The sequence below is a fragment of the Channa argus genome, chromosome 12 (genome assembly GCF_033026475.1).
Source record: "Channa argus isolate prfri chromosome 12, Channa argus male v1.0, whole genome shotgun sequence".
In the NCBI taxonomy this organism is placed as follows: Eukaryota; Metazoa; Chordata; class Actinopteri; order Anabantiformes; family Channidae; genus Channa; species Channa argus.
This window is the reverse complement of record NC_090208.1, coordinates 17,420,057-17,438,222: the sequence shown is the minus strand read 5'-3', so window position 1 is coordinate 17,438,222 and position 18,166 is coordinate 17,420,057. Positions and strand designations below refer to the sequence as shown.

The window sequence follows — 18,166 nt, the reverse complement described above, 5'->3', positions numbered from 1 at the left end:
GCCAAGACGTGCCAAACTACCTTTCTAATGATTGTTTATTTTTCAAGTACAGTATGTGTACCAACCCAATCCTGCAAAGGCAGAGAGTATTACCTTGAAGTTAAATCATTTAGACTGGAACAATAAACCAGATTTAAAGCCTTGATTCTGTGGCCTTAAACAGATACACCACTCTCCCTTTGGGTTATGGAAAGAAAAACATTGTAAAAACACATGTCTGTTAGTCATCTTGATTATTGAGTTTGTACTCAATACTCAATACTCAGTACTTTTACCATCTCTGCACACAGTGTATGACATTTTGCTGCATATGAGGCTCTGTAGCTGCAGGTGAGAGTGACGATGCTGACCCTTGTCCCCCATGATATTACTAAGACCACCAGTGTTAACGTTGAGGTGTATGTATGATAATCTAATAATCTTCTTTTCTAAAATCGAAAGTACGGCAGGAAATTCCCTCTGGGTGTTGCCAATGCAAAGTGGAAGTAAAAGAAAGTAAAACTAAATACTAACACAAAGCAACTGCCCACTATAGCAGCAGACAGCTTCAGATGTCCTACAGCTACACATATCTTTTTCTCAGGTGAGTATTAGTATTTTCAGTGAATAGTTTTAATACTTAATTGTTCATACATACTGTATTTGTATAAGTGCAGAGTAAAAAAACCAAAACAGTTCCTGCAGGCAATATTTAAATCATTATTAAACACACATTATTGCTGTAAGGATATAAATTATTATCATCATAGTGTTTTGTTTTATTTCTGTTTTTACTAGGTTATACAAATTTCCACAAAATGGATGATTCTGACACAGATTCCAGTTTTAAATACTTTTTAAAAAGACATCCAAATTTATTCAATTCTCACAGTATGTTGACTTCAATTGAAAATGAAAAGGTTCTTCTCAACAAGCTGAAAGGACTGGTTACAAGTATCAAATGGAGCCCAAAAGAAACGGCTGACTTGTTTGATGCACTTCTGAAGCGATTTCAGTCAAAAGGAACTGACAGGTCTCATTTCTTCTTGTGGTTGATGGAAATGTTGCACTGTATGGAAATGAATTATATCACTCCTAGCTGGACATACCCGGATAGCGACAAGAGAAAAACACTTATAGAGCTGGTTCGAGAGGACAATATAACAGATGAAAAGCTCAAGTCATGCTTAGCTGATGACCAAGAAAAGCAACTGGATGAAATTCTTGAGGAAATCCGCCAACAAAGATTAAATCAAGTTGATGAAAAGCTTCTACGTGAGGTGAGAGACATTGTATCGTCAGTTAATGCAGATCTTACTGCACACAATGAGGGGTCACAGCGGAGTGGTTTGAAAAGAGACCTGTTGAAACTCTGTCAGGCAGTGGAAAAAACTCACTTCAGACCACGACTGACACAGATGGTGAGCTGGTGTATTATGACTCTTTCTGATACAGGGCGGTTAATTCAGGTTGGCACTGGAGAAGGAAAATCATGCATTGTGGCAATGTTTGCAGCTTTTCGAGCTATGAGAGGAGAAAAAGTTGACATCATGTCCAGCTCCCCTGTTCTGGCAGAGAGAGATTTACTTGAATGGAAACAATTTTATGAAACTTTGAAAATCAGTGTCGGCTGCAACACAAACAAACAAGAGAGCCAATTAAAAGTGTGCTATCGGTGCCAAGTTGTTTACGGTACTGTGGAACAGTTTGCTGGAGACTGGCTACATCAGCATTTTCTTAGGAAGGAAATATTTGGGCAAAGAAAATTCCATTGTGCAATAGTAGATGAGGTAGATTCTTTGATGCTAGATAAGGGCTGTCATGTGGTCTACATTGGTAGTGATACGCCTGCTCTGCAGCATCTCAACCCACTCCTGGCATCAATATGGGCCACTGTTAATCAGTACAAGAAGATTGGCACTGAGACAAGGGTGGGACCTAAATATCTCTTTCATCAAGTTTTACTCAAATACATAGCCAAAAGTCAAGATGTTAAGTTCACCATCTTGCAAATAGCGGAGGACACGGGAATCCTGGCAAATGGTTCAGTCAAGGCCCTCAGAAAGGACCTGAGCCTTTTATGTGCAAAAATGTCAAGCATCACTGCTGACCAACTAGCTGAGTTCTTTAGGGAAGTAGAAACAACATTCCCATCTTGCCAGTTTGCTTTGTACAGAGTAAACAGTGAAGGGGCTATTGAGGAGTTAAACATCAGGCAGCAAAAAGAAAATAAAGAAAAAGGGGAAAAGCAAAGAGTGCCACTGCTTTTAAGTGATGGAGGTTTCTGTCAGTACTTGTATTCTGATGAAGAGAGTGTGTTGAGAGCTGCAGAGGCAGAAATAAAATGCACTTTACATTTTACACCATGTGAAGTGAGCAATGATGAAAGTAGCTGCTATGTCCCGGGCTTCCTCTCAGAACTGGTCAAATCTAAACTGAAGGTTTGGATTGAAAATGCATTCCACGCACAAACCATGACGAAGGATCATGAATATGTCATCGAGAAACATGGCATAGTACCTGTGGACTACAGCTGCACAGGTGTTGTTGAAAACTTTATGAAATGGACTGATGGACTACAGCAGTTTCTTGAAATGAAACATGGGGCAAAGCTGAGTGATATGACAGCCATCACAAACTATATGTCCCTTGTTGGCCTGCTTCAGAAGTATGGACATCAGATATTTGGAATCTCTGGGACTCTTGGCCAACAACAAGAGATTTCAACTCTGCAGAAAATCTACGAAGGCATCACAACCTGTCAGATACCTTCGTTCAAACGCAGAAAACTGTTTGAGGTTGAAGGGGTGGTTGTGAAGGATGAAGACAAATGGATTGATAAAATCTGTGATGTTGTCACTGCACAAACTAACCCTACTCTGTATAGGAAGGAAAGAGCTGTGTTATTGATCTGTGAGACAATTAATCGAGCAAATGTTCTCCATGAAGCTCTAAGAGATAAGGTCCCCAACAGGAGGCTTTACATAAACAACAACATGGACAATACAGCAACGCTTAGCCGGAAGCTTGAAGCAGGAGAAGTCTTTATAGCAACAAATCTTGCAGGTCGTGGCACAGACCTTAAAGTTTGTGACTTAGTGAACAAAGCCGGAGGTTTATTTGTTGTACAAACCTTCCTGCCCAAGAATGCTCGTGTGGAGGCACAGGCATTTGGCCGCACTGCAAGACAAGGATCTCCAGGGTCTGCTCAGCTCATTCTCTGCTCCGAACATATGTCAAAATCACTTCAATTACTAGTTTTGATGAAGAAACTTCAATCTTTATTCATCAATATTACAGATGTCAAACCACTTTATGAAGATCTTTTTTTATTGCAGTTGATTTTGTTTCAAAAATGCCAAAGTGAAGCTGTAGATTTGTCTTCAACACTGTCACATATCTTGAGTGAAGACTCAGGGTCAGAAATAAAGATAGCTAAAGGGGTCAGAGATGACTTAGTGGCCCAAGAACTAACTAGCTACTTGGAGAGTGGCATCCTGAAGATAAAGAAGAAAGAAGAGCTCTTCAGTTACTACCTTGGCATACTGGATGATGTGTATAAAAGCCGAAACAACAAGCCAGCAGAATCAGAATTGTCTGCACTGAATGAATTCTGGGGAATGTGGCTACTCAAAAATATCACTGAGAATGATTCTTTTGAAGAGCTGAAAAGTAGGCTAAGTACAGACCTGGACATGGCCAGACAAAAACTCAGGGATCGGGAATCCCCTTCATCGAACCTGCACCACTACACTCTCTCCGGTAATGAACTGAGGAAAAATGGACACCTTGCTGCCAGCATTAAGATGTACAGTAAAGCCATACAGGAGGATCACTGCTGGGCTGCCATTGCATATTATAACCGTGCTTTTGCCTCTTTGACCCAGCAAGACGGGAGTCAGGATCAAAACTGCTTGGATCAGGCTCTACAAGATTTGTTAAATGCACTCAAGTCTGTTGATTTCTACTGCGAACAAATGAAGTTCACTCACAAATACGCTACACAACAAACCGCAGAGGACCACGCTGACTCAGTCACCAGATTTGAAAGTCACATCACAGCCAGATACAAAGTGTTGCTGTTTCTTAAGGCAAATATCAATGAGGCCATTAAGAAGGTAGAAAAGGCCAGAGACATGGGTGGGAACGTAAAAGCGAAAGAGAATGTAGTCTACTTCCTGGTTCCACTGGTACATCTCGTGCCTTTGGAAATCGTTTCGATCATATCAGTTGCTCAGATTTGTCGCAGAGATCCACTGACAATTCACCAGCTCATCAGTCATCCTTCCTTTGACATTTTAAATGAAATTAGCTGTCTTGAGTCTCTGGGCCTAACTAATGTCTATAACTTAGACACTGTGTTTTCTCTGGGTGGCTTTTTGTTAAAAAGTATACATAGGAGCATAAGTCGAGCTCTTAATTAGATGGCATGTATACAGCATGTGACAAAATCACTAAGAACACAAATAGAAGTAACACTTGGGGTTATATAATAAAATTTCATCAGCCACAATTTTATTATTTTAAACTATTTACAGCCTGGTTCCAGTTTCTGTAGGTTTTAAAGTTATATCTTTTTTGGTTCTTCATACACTATATTGCCAAAAGTATTCGCTCACCCATCCAGATAAATGAATTCAGGTGCACATAGCAAGGTCCATAAAGACATGGATGGGTGAGTTTGGTGTGGAAGAACTTGACTGGCCTGCACAGAGTCCTGACCTCAACCCGATAGAACACCTTTGGGATGAATTAGAGCGAAGACTGCAAGCACTGTGTATTATGTATTTCATAAACACACTCCTAAACCTCGTGGAAAGCCTTCCCAGAAGAGTTGAAGCTGTTATAGCTGCAAAGGGTGAGGCGACGTAATATTAAACCCTACGGATTAAGAATGCGATGTCACTAAAGTTCATATGGGTCTAAAGGCAGGTGAGCGAATACTTTTGGCAATATAGTGATAGCTGCAAGCATACAACAATTTTTTTTTCCTTTTGAAAACCATGTGGTCTTCACTGAATCAAAAACATTCCAATCGTGGGACATAAAAGTAGTTAATTCCATTTTATTGATAATGGGTATATGGTCTTTTTTAAATTATTTCTTTTTAGTTGGAAACAAGTGCTAATCATATGTCTTAATGTTAATACTGTATTTATATATATTTTGTTATAGTATAATTCCACATTTTCATATATTATTTTACAAGATTCATAAAACTCATCTTTTATTTTTGTTAATAGACAATGACAAAATCGTGTATTATTAAAGTTCAGATATCTTAATAGTGTAAAGCATTAAGTAAGTCATCTTCACTACTGATGGACAATTACTGTTAAGCTGAAATACATGTTTTGCTATACTGTTTATAGAATGTTAGACATAACTATCATATGATGGCATCTGAATTTGAAAAAAGACTGTCAGCACAAACTGCTTCATAAGCAGCACCAGGTAAAATTCAGCTTGCACTGTGAAATGACAAGTGAGTAGATGTCCCAGTCTTAACCAGTTTGCGCAGAGCAACACTTGTCAGGATGATTTTGCAATTTTGCTATCTAGAACATGAATGTGTTCGGTGTAGGTGAATATATATGCTGGGTAAAGAGTTGGAAGATTAGTTTTATGTTTAACTAAGCTCCAGTGTATTTTTAGCATAAACATGTAAACCATACAATGAAATCTTTTAATGCCCAAAGGCCTTTTTTACTTAGGCAAAGTGCAGGTACTAAATGGTGAGTGCATATAATGAAACGTATGTGAAGGCAGGTTAGACTTGAGTATTCTACTGCTTATTATGAGCTACATAGAGATTTAAAGCATTCATAAATGCATTTTTATTCCTGAACTAAGAATCATATGAGTCTATGAGTCAATTAGTAGGCCAAAGTAAGATTCCTGTCCCTTTTTTTTTATGTAATGGTAAAAAGCTAATAAATTCCCTTCGTCCAATATGTGTAGCTGCTTATCCTTTTCAGTGTCACAGGGGGGTGGAGTCTATCCCAGCTGTCATCGGGCAAGAGGTGGGGTAAAAACTGAACAGGTCACCAGTCTATCTTAGGGCCAACACAGAGAGACACACACAGACAGACAATCATTCACATTCACATTCACATCAATTTAGAGTCACCAATTTACCTAACATGCATGTCCTTGGAGTGTGAGAGGAACCCATGCAAGCACGGGGAGAGCATGCAAACTCCACACAGAAAGGATGCAGCTCAGCCGCTCCACCGCCGTGATGCCCAAGAGATAAAAAAGCAAAAGCAAAGCAGAACACACTTTTAAAAAAAAAAAAATGCATAAAATGACACAGGTATTTTTCTTAAGCTTTTATTAACGTTTTAGTTTGTTTTTCTATGATGTTCATTGTGTTACACAGAGAAATTAGCCACACCATTTAATTTGATTGTATTCTCTTCACCTTTAATGTTTTTTTTATTATTATTATATTATTCTCCCTTATCAATGCTAATGCTAAAAAAGTTACACAAGAACTATCACACGGTTAACTAACTTGTGAGCACATCGGGACATTTAACTAACACCTCACAGAGAAACAAACAAAGTAAATCCAAAACTTAGACGGGAAAGAAAATATGATCAAAGTAAAACTTAACAGACAAACAAAAGACAAAATGGACAAGCATTTACAGTTACACAGCCCAGCTCAACTCTCCACAAAGACGTTTTCTTTTCCTTTTTTGGCAAAACACATGTCAACACTTCATCGGTTATCCATTATTTGGTAGAGCATCCCATGCCTGATTACACTTTTGAAAGTGACCACAGAGCCTAAAAGATGGCTTCATCTTGGACTGATATTTACACCCTGTTGCAGATATTATCTTACCAGCTGTTGGTGTTGCAAAGTACTCTATAACCAAGGGGAGAGAGACTTAGAACAGATCAGTTTCATCTTCATCACTACCCATCATTGTCCCTACTAGTCTGTTCCAAGCTCATATATGAGGTCCTCTCATGTCTTTCCCGTCATCGTCATTCAAGTCCTCACTCCATCTCAGTCTTATCACACAGGTTTGGGAAAGGAGCACTAAACATCACGTGAAAGAAACAGGCAACCTCCAAGTGACTTATAAACATGATGCTGCTTATTATAGAACAAAATAATGTGATGCAAAGCTGCATCAAATGTGTGCACAGAGGTGACGAGCTTAAAAATGCACATGCGCTCCATGGATATCGACCAAATGTGGGTCCTTTAAAAGAACAATCATCAGTCATATGTCTACACATCACAGGGCAGTGGTAAGCTTCATATTGATGTACTGTAACAGTGTAAATGATGCTAAAAGGTGCGAATTTTGCTCACATCAGATCTGACACACTTTTTTAAAGGATCATTTTCATGGTTTAGTCCTCGTGGTTTTGGCTGCAACACCAGATCTGCTAGTTCTAGGTGCAGATACTGGCTTATTGGTTTTGACTATCAAAACAAAAGGTTAAGGCTAAATTTTTTCAGTTATTTACCGTGGTGGCAGTGAAGGGGCTGGTTCATTGTCATTATTAAGTCACAGGGAATTTTGTTGGTCTCAAAACTAATGAATAAACTACTCTATGGGCCCTTACCCTTTTTGCTCACAGGTTATAAACCCTTTCATACGCCTCACATGTACTTTCCTCTGACACACACATAGCAACAATCACATACAAACCCCATTCTCTTGACCCTGTTGCTTGGTACTGGAGTGAAGCGTGTGTTCATTTTACCTCACGTCGCACAAAAACTCAAGTATGCTAGCTGGGTTTGTTTGGAGGTATCCATGCACAGGCAAGGCTAAGAGATCACAACCCAGATGATAAACACAGTGATCCTTACTGGCTACGCCCAACACTGAAGTACAATATCCATACTTGGATCCTACTCAGTGATGTAATGCTCCATGGTAAGTAGTACACGAGCATCGATACTAGGACATGCAGCGTGAGTCTGCCAGTAACGTTGGAAGCACTATTTAGTGTGTGACTAGTGTTAACAGTAGGGTGCTAGCTAGCTACTGTACAGCGCAAAGACACCCTCAGTCTCACCTATGCTTTACCTACAGACCATCACCTCGCTAAACACTCCACGCAAACAAAACCAAAACACACTCACAAATCATTAGATCATTATTATTAGCAGAATATAAAAGAAAAAATATTACCCATTCAGTATTCACATGGGCTGACACCAGACATGCAACTTCTAAACAGTCCAGACAAAAAAAAAAAAAAAAGTAAAACAATAAAAGCCTCCTGCCCATCCCCCTTAAAATTGAATGGGAAAACAAACAGTCACTTATAGACGGGGCTAATGGAAGGCATAAACAAAGTAGCAACATCAAGGAGGGAGTAGTCATTATAATGGCTCTCATTGGCTGTTACCACATGACGGATCAACCATTCAGTAGCTTCAGCCCCTTGTCGAGGCAGGATACATGTAACAAAATAAAATTAGATTAACAAAATCAACATAACACAATAAAAACTACCTTGAAAAGTAGACACGCATTGTTATAAGTATCTCTGCTATAATACTTTTTAAATCTATGTCGTATTAAATTCATTGTATAATAAGGAGAGTTGTTTTTTTTTCATTGTCATTATTATTAGCTTCAATATCATCATCAGCAACATAATCATCAGCATCAACAACAATTCCATTTTCAGAATTATTACTATTGGTTAACACAACGTGTATGGACTCTAGAGGCCACACTCCTCATCAAAATTAAAGGGCTGTATTGGTTGACAGAGGTTCCAAAAGAGAGAGGGAGTGAGGACTAGTTGCCATTCTTCCCGCATCCCCCCTTTTTCTTTAACAATACCACTTATAATCATGGTAGAACAGCCCGATCTGCTTTGTTTTGAGATGAAAGGGGGATGTGAGGAGAAGGAATGGAATTATATGTGATGGATAGGTTTTTATCTCCCTCCTGAAATCAATGTTTCTCTTTCTCCCTCCCTCTTCCTGTTACTATTCCTGTTCTGCTCTTGTGGGGAATGACGGGAGTTGTTTAGTGACAAATAAGTAACCCATTCGTCTTGTTCCTGCATTATTGTCATACTTTATCTTCCCCATTTCTCCTTTGCCCTCTTCTTTTCTCACTTTCTCTCTAAAATTTTTTTTCTTCAGCAAGACACCTCCATCGTTTGGGAGGGGCTGGGCGGCATCTGACCACCCTGCGAACCCTGGGACAGGGTGCGAGAGCGAGAGCGGGATCCGTCCATGGAATAAGAGGAGGACAGGGAGGTGGTACGGGAGCGGGACAGGCGGGTCATGCAAGATGAAGCCACTGTGGAGGACAGATAAAAATTGATTATATTAAATTCAAACATTGCAAAGCAAAAGAAACATTATGCAATATTTAAAGGCCATAATTATGTCATTATTGGCAATATTATTTATTATCATCCTATTGAAATTACAAAAGCAACATAGGATTCGTACATCTCTGCCTGCAATTTTCAGCACCAACACAGTGGTTCAAAATGTAAAAATAAAAACAATAAAAAAAAAGGTAGAACATGTCCTACAACAGCGTGGTGCTGTTCAAAACAATCATATGATTCTAGTAGGCTAATAAGCACTACTTTGATCTGTGAATTAATACACATTTGATGCACAAATGTGTTTTTGTGTTAACAGTTTGAACCAAAACAGGATTTTAATTTTATTTAGATAGATTTTCAACATTTGTGGTTTACATGAAGACTGACTAAGCAAACCTGAATCAATGTAAACATCATAGTGGAGCAGAATACTGTACTTCACACAATGGCAAACTTACATTTTCTGCTCAATACGCAGACAAAACATGTTTGTAGAAAACAATTAATTGTTAATTTTGGTCTTTTTATGAGATTTGTGGACAAAAACAAACATGTAGACTATACCTAGCCGTTCTTTTAAAGCTGTTCGTACATAAATGGCACATTTTGTGCAATTTTGCTCCAAACAGGAAGAGCAAAAATACCTGGTTAGTAAAACACCATATGTATACAGTATGTATGAGAGCAAATCATAAAGCAGCACAATGTCATAACAAACCTTTGTCCTTAGACATTCAAATTGGATAAGAAAAAAAAAGAAAAACTAACAGTAAAGAATTGAAGAAAACCAGAGGATTATAAGCATAAAGTGGACTTACTGTAGCCCATGCCCTGGATGAAATACTTGAAAGCTTCAGTCAGTTTAGCAGGCTGGAAACACAAAGAGAAGAAATGGTGTTAAACACGCTCAGTTCTACTGACCTCATGTGGCAGGTAAAAGAAACCGCATCGATTTAAAGGACTACAAAACACAGAGCACAGCACCGACTGTAGTTTTTAAACTACTGTATCATGCATGGAAACACATTGTCTGCATTAGTGCTGAGAAACTGGTGCATAGTTTGGGATGATAGGATTTTTATTTTCTGTTGCAGTGGTTCACGAGCACAGCTGAAATGATTTATTGATCAGTTGAAAGAATGAACGTAAGCAGCACATTTTAGATCACCAATTGTTTGAAACAAAACAGGTAATGAATTACAACTATTAGCAGATACAGCATGTATGTACTGACAGTTTTTTTCTCTCCATGTTGTTAGTATCACAGAGAGGTTGTTGAGATTGTTGCTACCTGAGTCAGCTGAGGGAGACCACCAGCATCAGCCATCTGTGGAGGGACAGAAGATATCAGGGACAGTTAATGATAAAGTGTAAGAACAGAGGACTCTAGTTACAGATGTATAGTTACACTAAATATTATTAAAATAAGACATGAGCATTAGGTACCTTTAAGAATGAGGTTGTTGTTGGGTCCAGTTTGCTGTTGCACTCCACCTGGTGGTCACAAAAGAAAAAGCAGTCAACCTCTGACATACTTCCAAATAGCAACAGCAAACTCTTAATGTGGTATGTCTGAATCATAACATTGTAATATAACATTTTAAACATGTCACATTTCCTATCATGGGACATTATAAACTCTAAGAGAGCAGAGGAATCTTACGGCAGCGTCCTCGTATGGAGCTTGATCACCCACCACCAACATTACTGGACACCTGAGTTTGACAGAAGGAGACGTTAGATGAGTCAAGGGTCTTTTGAAGTCAACGGGTACATACGATATAAAAGATGGAAGTTAAGAAGGTATTTACTTAAATGTGCTGGTGCGATCAATGTTCAAGTCTCTGCGACTGGTGGAAAAAAAAAAAAAGATCCAAAAGATAAAGCATAAGATACAAGTTACCCATGGCTTATGTGGAGTAGAGTATATTTTTGTTTCTGTAATGATGTCAGAAGGTGTGTTTACCTTTGATAATTCTTCCAGAAGAGCTCTACATTGGCCAGATTAGATTTGGAGATCTGCTCTCTGTGAGATTGAACTAGGTCCGTGTTTGACGACAGCTCCTCCTACGGGGTAAAAAAAAGTTTACAAATGATGCAGGTGACCGGATGAGTGCTTTATTTTTTTTTTGCAGCTGTTTTAGATTTTATGCAAAATAATGAACATATTTCAGTTGTACTTTTATTAATTAAATGCATTTCCTCCTTGTACCTGACTGAAGAGGTGGGACAGGATCTGCTCTGTGAGGGAGGATGTCACAGCACTAAGCTGGATAGGCAGAGGAGGAGAGAGAAATCAATACAGTTGTTCATCCTTTAATGCAATGAACAACATAATCAATAGTACTCAGACCCTAGTCACAGAAGTTCAATTTGACAGATAAACCTAAATTGATGAGGAACTTCCATTAGGACTAACTAGGTTAAAACGCCACGTTTCTCACAAGATAATGTACTGTAGTCTAGACTTGGAGAGCGGTAGAATGGAGAGAAGGAAGGAAAGAAAGTTAGTTAGAAAAACAGAAAACAAGATTTACCTTCTGAGCGGCCCAGTCTAGCCATCCACGGGCGTTAATATCGATGTTGATCAGAACCAGACCTTCCACTGAATCTGGGTTTGCAAGCTGAATTAAAAAAAAGGAGCAAAACAGTGATAAGAAGATGTGAAGTGAAGTAATGCAGATTAATGTTTTGTCCACCGTTGTGGACATGGATACAAAAAGAGAAAAATTAGATACGAAACAGGTCAAATTAAGGGCATAGCAAAGGTAAAGGTAATTTTTTATTATTTACATTTTTATAAAGTATTTTAGCTCCCACTGTAAGTTATGCCCATTCTAATTAGTTAGGTCTTAGGGATGTGCCATTGAACCAAAAATTCATAAAGTGAATAGTAGTTCACAGGCTGCAGGTGCAGCCACTTTTCTTTCCTCTAAAAAAGAAAAGTTTGCATTTCTGGTTGAAATCTGGTTGCATTTGCCATAAATGATCAATTCATTACATAAACTCATGCACTGAGTAACTGGTAAAAAAACATTCCACCTTAAAAGTTGCTGGTAGCTTTCAGCAGCTGTAGCAATGTTGCCAGCTAATGTTAACTAATTAAAAACAAATGTCTGTGTTTAGGATAGATGGAATAACCTCTGCACTGAAACTTTTCCTCAGAACGACGTTCAATGCTGTTCAGAACAAATTTTTTATTTTGTGTTTTTTGACCTTTCGGCTTATCCCGTGAGTTCAGGGTCGCCACAGCGGATCATTGTCCGCATGTTGATTTGGTACAGTTTTTTTACGCCGGATGCCCTTCCTGACGCAACCCTCCCCAATTTCTACCGGGCTTGGACCAGCACTGCACAGCTTTGGAGGGGAATGGGCTGTTAGAAATACTGTAAGTAAATGAAATCTTTCAAAATAGAAACTACTCATGTTGCGTTCACCTGTGCGTGTTTATGTTGCTACACTGCTGCATCTGCATCATGTGGAAGAAAGCTACGTAAGCCTCACACTGCCAAAAAGAGTGTGATTTACAATAAAATGAAATAAATGTGTCATTTTTTTATATTTTAATAATAAAATCTCTCAACCAATGACAGCCAGGATTTGCTGCAGCACCTCCACGACCTACACCAAGCGGTTCAAATAATAGATGGATGGTTGCCAAAGTTTTGGTGTGCATTCACTTCACCCTGTCTTTTTGACTCTACAAGTTGTGTTTTATTATGTCACAAATTCCAAAAGTATTACTTTTGTCACAAGGCTACTTGATGAATGAATCAAAATTAATTTTCAGAACAACACTCACAGTGAACCTGGAGAGAACGTAGGCTCCTGCTCCCACACCCACCCCGATTACAGTACGGAAACTGAAAGAAAGGACAAACCAAGAGAATAACACACATATATGCAGTTTCTTTAAAAAGTATTCATCTCCTTTGGACGTTTTCACCTTTTGTTTTATTGTTAAAATAAAATCATGCCAATTTAATTTGGATTTAAAAAAACAAATATATAACAAAAACTATATTAGTATAACAAATGACAACTAAATCATCAACTTCCTCTTTAGGCATTGTACAGTATAAATAATAGAGTTATTAATTCTACTGTATAAAATCAGCTTGTTAAATATACGATGGTTTCAGGACCAATCTACTGAATCAAAAACAACAACAATCGGACCACATCACCACACCATTTCTGTCTGGAATGCAACATGCGTACATGGATTTGATGAACATCTGTTAGTGTGTTTGGGTGTGTGTGTCCCCAATATAATTATGCTTGTGGCTATGGCAACATAAATAAGTTTAACTCACTTGAAGAACTGCAGGACAGTAGGGATCATCTCTGCAATGGTTTCCATGGTCGGATACTGGTAACTAAAATAGCAAACACCAATGATCTCAGTCACAAAAAGCATCGGAATATGAAAACAACCATGAATATAAACATCGAATTTTCTCTTTTTGAAAAATTAAACAGTGTTCTGTTGGTAGTGTGTTTTTGGATTCCCACATGCAGTGGCTCACACCTTTATCCACAGGGATTTAATATGAGATAAAAAAAAGAAAAGAAAATGAGCTTCAGTTTCCAGAATCAGCAGCAGGAGTTAAGGGTCACAGTCAAGATGCTGTGACAATACATGCATGAAAATCCTCTTTAAAATAATCACAAAGAACAGACGTGATTGAGAGTTGAGAAATAAGAAGCGGGCTACCAGAAAGAAACGGAGGGATTTTCTTTAAACCTCTGACAAGAAGTGCATTAGTGACTGGAGAGGAGGGAGATATTAGAGATGGAAAGTATTTTTGGGACAGATTAGGTTTAAGCCTGGCACTGAGGATTGTTTCTGTTTCTTAGAAGTTCACTTAAAAAAAAAAAAACTTCAGGTCACTGCAGAACACTGAGGGAAGTCAATACAGAAAATGTTGTACCCTTGAGGGTAGGCAGCTGCACCCTCCTCTTGACCTGGGGCATCAATATGGATCAGGGTAAAATTCTTCACAATCTCTTGCATTTCCTCAAACTTAAACAGAGAGGAGAAGCAGCTCTTACCTGCCAGACAGAAAGAGAAGATGCAAGGTGAAACATATTGCAATATTTCCTCTGAACTGAGAGAGCTAAGCAACAAAAAAGGGGCCACTCACTGTCCAGACCCACATCGTGGAAGGTGAGGATAGCTGGTCTACGGGTGGTTCGTGAGCCGTGGACGGTCACGTGGAGAACACCATGAGGGGTCTCAACGCTGTGCTCCTGAGAAGAAAAACACGTTCATGTTATTTTATAGCCACTTTGCTTTTACTACAAAACAGTGACTTCATGCAGGGAGAGCCTGACTGTCACTCTGTTGTATCATGTTACATCCACCATGTTATATCCACCTCGTAATGTCTGATATCTCACTTTTATTGAAAGGGACTTTTTCTCGAAAATGGACTTGATCTGGTGCTCTGTTATGCTAAAATGTAATTTAATATGGCTTGTACACTGTTGCCCATAAAGTTTGAATAAATGTTTTTTTTACCTCTTATTATAAAATGATTGTGACAATGTGGTTTATTCTTGATAAAGTGTATATGTTCTTAAAATATGTAGATCAATCGCTTCCAAATATATCACAGTGAAAATTAAACCACAATTAACCTTTGCAATCTGTGTATTCAGACTTTAAAAAAAAGGGGGGTATTAAACAAATTTTTTTTTTTAATTTTACAACCTTGGTCAATATAACAGGAAACACATATTTGAGGTAATCAATGCCTTAAGACATTATGGCATACTGTCCACAAGCTTGTTGATGTTGTCAATAGGCAGGGTGTCCCACTCTTCGGTCAGGTCCAGGGCTAATCCCTGTAGACACTGAGGAATATTGTCCCTCTCATGAAGGGCTCGGCCTAAGCCATCCCAGGCATGAGCGATAGGGTTCCTATCATGGGAGCACGCAGGCTATGGCATCTGCTGCTCGCCCTCTGCATTAAGAAATTCTCTCATCACAGCTGCCCTATGTGCCTTTGTGTTATTGTCTTGCATACTAAAGTTGTTTCCATAGACCCTTCTTGTATGTGGGAGGCAATGGTTCTTCAGGATTTACACAATGGCGTTGACCTTTCCATCCAGCAACACCAATGGCCTTATTCCTCCCCAATGAATAGCGGCCCATACCTTCAGTGATCCACCACCTTCTTTAGTGCTTTCCTGGATGCAGTCATGGTGGAGGTTTTCACCATGTAATCACAGCACCTTTGTCTTTCATCTATACACTCAGGAATATAGCGGCTCTAATCCAAAAAGGAAACATATTGCCAGTGCCATGTTGTGTTGAACAAGGCACAGCTTAGGGAACTTCTGTGTCAGATTTGGTTGAAAATTATACATCCATTTCTGAAAATGTGGACTTACTGGATACAAACTTTAAGCAAGAAAAAGCACAACACAGTAAATGTCTTGCATCTATGGCACCAAACGATCTTTAGGCTGGAATTCATTTCACCTGGGTAACTGGGACTCAGCATGTAGTCATTGCATCTGGTCAAAGGTGATTACCAATGTGTATACATAGGAATAAAAGGAGGAATGTGTCTGAAAACAACTTTATGGGCAGCAGTGTATTTGCAATTTATAATCCTACTACAGCTACTAGATATAAAAATACACTAACTTCAAAGTGTTACTGTAATGTAAGAAGTGTAAAAAGTTTTTTGTATAGAAAAATAAAATTGGGTTCAACTTGTAGGCTACCCGGTGTTTATTAATAAGTGCAATTAATTCCAACAGTGATTTATTTTCAACTGGAGAAAAAAAGTGCAAAAACAAATTATGAACTACTGAGTCACCAAATCTGACAGGAAATCAAACACCTATCTCACCTGTCCTTGGTCCAGGAGTATCCTAGCAGCCAGTTCAGCATCCTGTGACAAATAAAGGGATAAAGTCTGTTTAGAACAAGATGTCAGTTTGATCTTTAGACTTTTTTTTGCATTTGTACACATTTAACTTTTTTATTCCACTTAATTTTTTAGCCAAATGCTTTATTAATAAAAAGGAAGAGCGGAGAAAAAAAGAACAGAGAAAAAAAGAGATGACCAGAGATGGGTTTAAATCACTAGCCAGAGGAGAGAAGAAGCATATGTTCACAACACAAAATCACATCCAAATCCATACAGGTTCACAAATGTAAAGCTGTAGAAGTCTTAAGTTGAATTTTTGAAAAAATTGGTATTATTTGTGGAGTCTGAGACGCTCTGTATTGCTTTTCAAAGAATTTGAAGTGGGACATTAGAATACAATGGAGTTTTCTTGCTTTCCTTTTTTTCTTGTCTTGGAAACAAAAGACAAGGGCAAAAGAAAACTCTCCGCTTTTTCTTTCATCGTCCTTTCATATTAATTGCAGCCTTCCTTTTTAATTAACACCCACACAGGCAGGAAGGGCGGCAATACACATCTGACAAAGCATTAGAGAACCTCTTCAGTCCAGCCGGTGGTTATTGGATGCTGGGGAGGCTTTAATGTTTTTCATTTTAACCTTCGACACATTTACCCTCCTAATGAATTACTAGTATCACAAGCTTTTAGAAAATTAACAGTGTGGATGGTTGCAGTGGAGGTGGGTGTGTGTAGATGGGTGTCAATACAGAAATGAAACGGAACGCGTACAGGTCTGGTGATTAGGGAGATGGCTTTGCCTGGTTTATAAAACGTCACAATTTTTAGTCAATCCATAGAAATTAAATTAGAACTTGATCCTCAAACTGAGCATGTGTTTAGTTGCTTGGGATGGATGCTAATGGTTGTTGGTGGAGGCAGAAGAGTCCAGTGAACAATGGAAGTTCTGATATAAGCTTCCAATCCTAATTTAATTTCCTCTTACACACACACGGGTCCTGTAGTAGCCCATGCTGTAAGTGTAATTATGTTGTAGTAGACAGTGAGTATTTGTCACAGTCACAACCTACATCCACCACAACACAACAAGTGCTTCTCTGTCGTAAGACTTAGAAACTAGTATTGAGATTATTTTTTTAGAATATATTCACAGCAAAATCCAGATATAGTTTAGGTTACACATTTGTTTAGTAACAAATGTAGCCCAGCTGTTTTAGCTCATTATTGGGCACCTTTTAACATATCTGTGACGGGTTTTTCAAAATGTAAATCTTCAGTAGGAAGACATTAGAGATGACAAGTAAGTAAAAAATGTTGTCATAATAAATGTTGTCATAATATTGTTAACTGTTATTGACAATACTACAATCAAGGAATTACATTTAAATGCTGTCTTTTCATGGTCTTGAATGTTATTTTTCAATAAAATCAATACTAAGTCATTTTACCTCCTACCAGTGTGAATGTGCACATCAAGAAATGGTTACTTAGTTTAATATTCAAAAACTTTACAATATAGATAAATATTTTCTATTGGTCCGAGAAACACATTAACCTCTTCCAACCTCTTCAGAAATCACTGGGCAAAGTTAAAATATACAAATTTAGTCAAAGTATGCCATCTGCTAGTTACAGTATTATTAGTAGAGGTTTGCCTCATGTCAACCAGATACACTCCTGGGATGTTGTTCATTTATAAGTGTACAGCTGTGTTGTTGTTTTTCTTCTCATGTTGTATTTCCCTCTTGGCCCACCAGGTGCCAGCAGTGAGAAATAGACCACTCTGCACTCTGCGCTACATCTGCACAGCAACATCAGCACAGCACAGCAGATGAGCTGCTCTTGTTTCCGCAGGGCTTTGACGTCAAATCTGAGCCAGCAATGCAGCACACACACAGAGTCGTAGACACATCTGTTTGAAACACATGTTATGACATATAGGATCTGCTCAGACACAAACCTGCACACACCC

At 38.5% G+C, this 18,166-nt stretch overlaps 2 protein-coding genes across 5 annotated transcripts in view; one reads left to right on the top strand and one right to left on the bottom strand.

Moving 5' to 3' along the window:
- Positions 1–490: 490 nt before the first annotated feature.
- Positions 491–5,887, top strand: LOC137138116 (protein translocase subunit SecA-like). The gene is made up of 2 exons (XM_067525044.1): positions 491–583; positions 778–5,887. Exon 2 carries the CDS (start codon positions 798–800, stop codon positions 4,401–4,403), a length of 3,606 nt encoding a protein of 1,201 aa, XP_067381145.1. The 5' UTR covers positions 491–583; positions 778–797; the 3' UTR covers positions 4,404–5,887.
- A 388-nt stretch (positions 5,888–6,275) lies between these two features.
- The window catches only part of ndrg2 (NDRG family member 2), a 30,118-nt gene continuing 18,227 nt past the window's right edge, over positions 6,276–18,166 (bottom strand). For all 4 annotated transcript variants that reach the window (XM_067525048.1, XM_067525050.1, XM_067525047.1 and 1 more), the window contains exons 3-16: positions 16,179–16,220; positions 14,460–14,565; positions 14,247–14,367; positions 13,629–13,691; positions 13,115–13,175; positions 11,850–11,936; positions 11,525–11,581; positions 11,279–11,379; positions 11,124–11,162; positions 10,976–11,027; positions 10,759–10,806; positions 10,604–10,639; positions 10,131–10,182; positions 6,276–9,275 (exon numbers count right to left, since the gene is read on the bottom strand). In XM_067525048.1, coding sequence (XP_067381149.1) covers positions 9,112–9,275; positions 10,131–10,182; positions 10,604–10,639; positions 10,759–10,806; positions 10,976–11,027; positions 11,124–11,162; positions 11,279–11,379; positions 11,525–11,581; positions 11,850–11,936; positions 13,115–13,175; positions 13,629–13,691; positions 14,247–14,367; positions 14,460–14,565; positions 16,179–16,220 — 1,029 coding nt within the window. In that variant the 3' untranslated portion in view covers positions 6,276–9,111. The remainder of the gene's footprint in view (positions 9,276–10,130; positions 10,183–10,603; positions 10,640–10,758; positions 10,807–10,975; positions 11,028–11,123; positions 11,163–11,278; positions 11,380–11,524; positions 11,582–11,849; positions 11,937–13,114; positions 13,176–13,628; positions 13,692–14,246; positions 14,368–14,459; positions 14,566–16,178; positions 16,221–18,166) is intronic.

Bases quoted from the DNA above. Each gene is read 5' to 3' on its own strand.
- LOC137138116 (XM_067525044.1), top strand. From the start codon at position 798: ATGGATGATTCTGACACAGATTCCAGTTTTAAATACTTTTTAAAAAGA.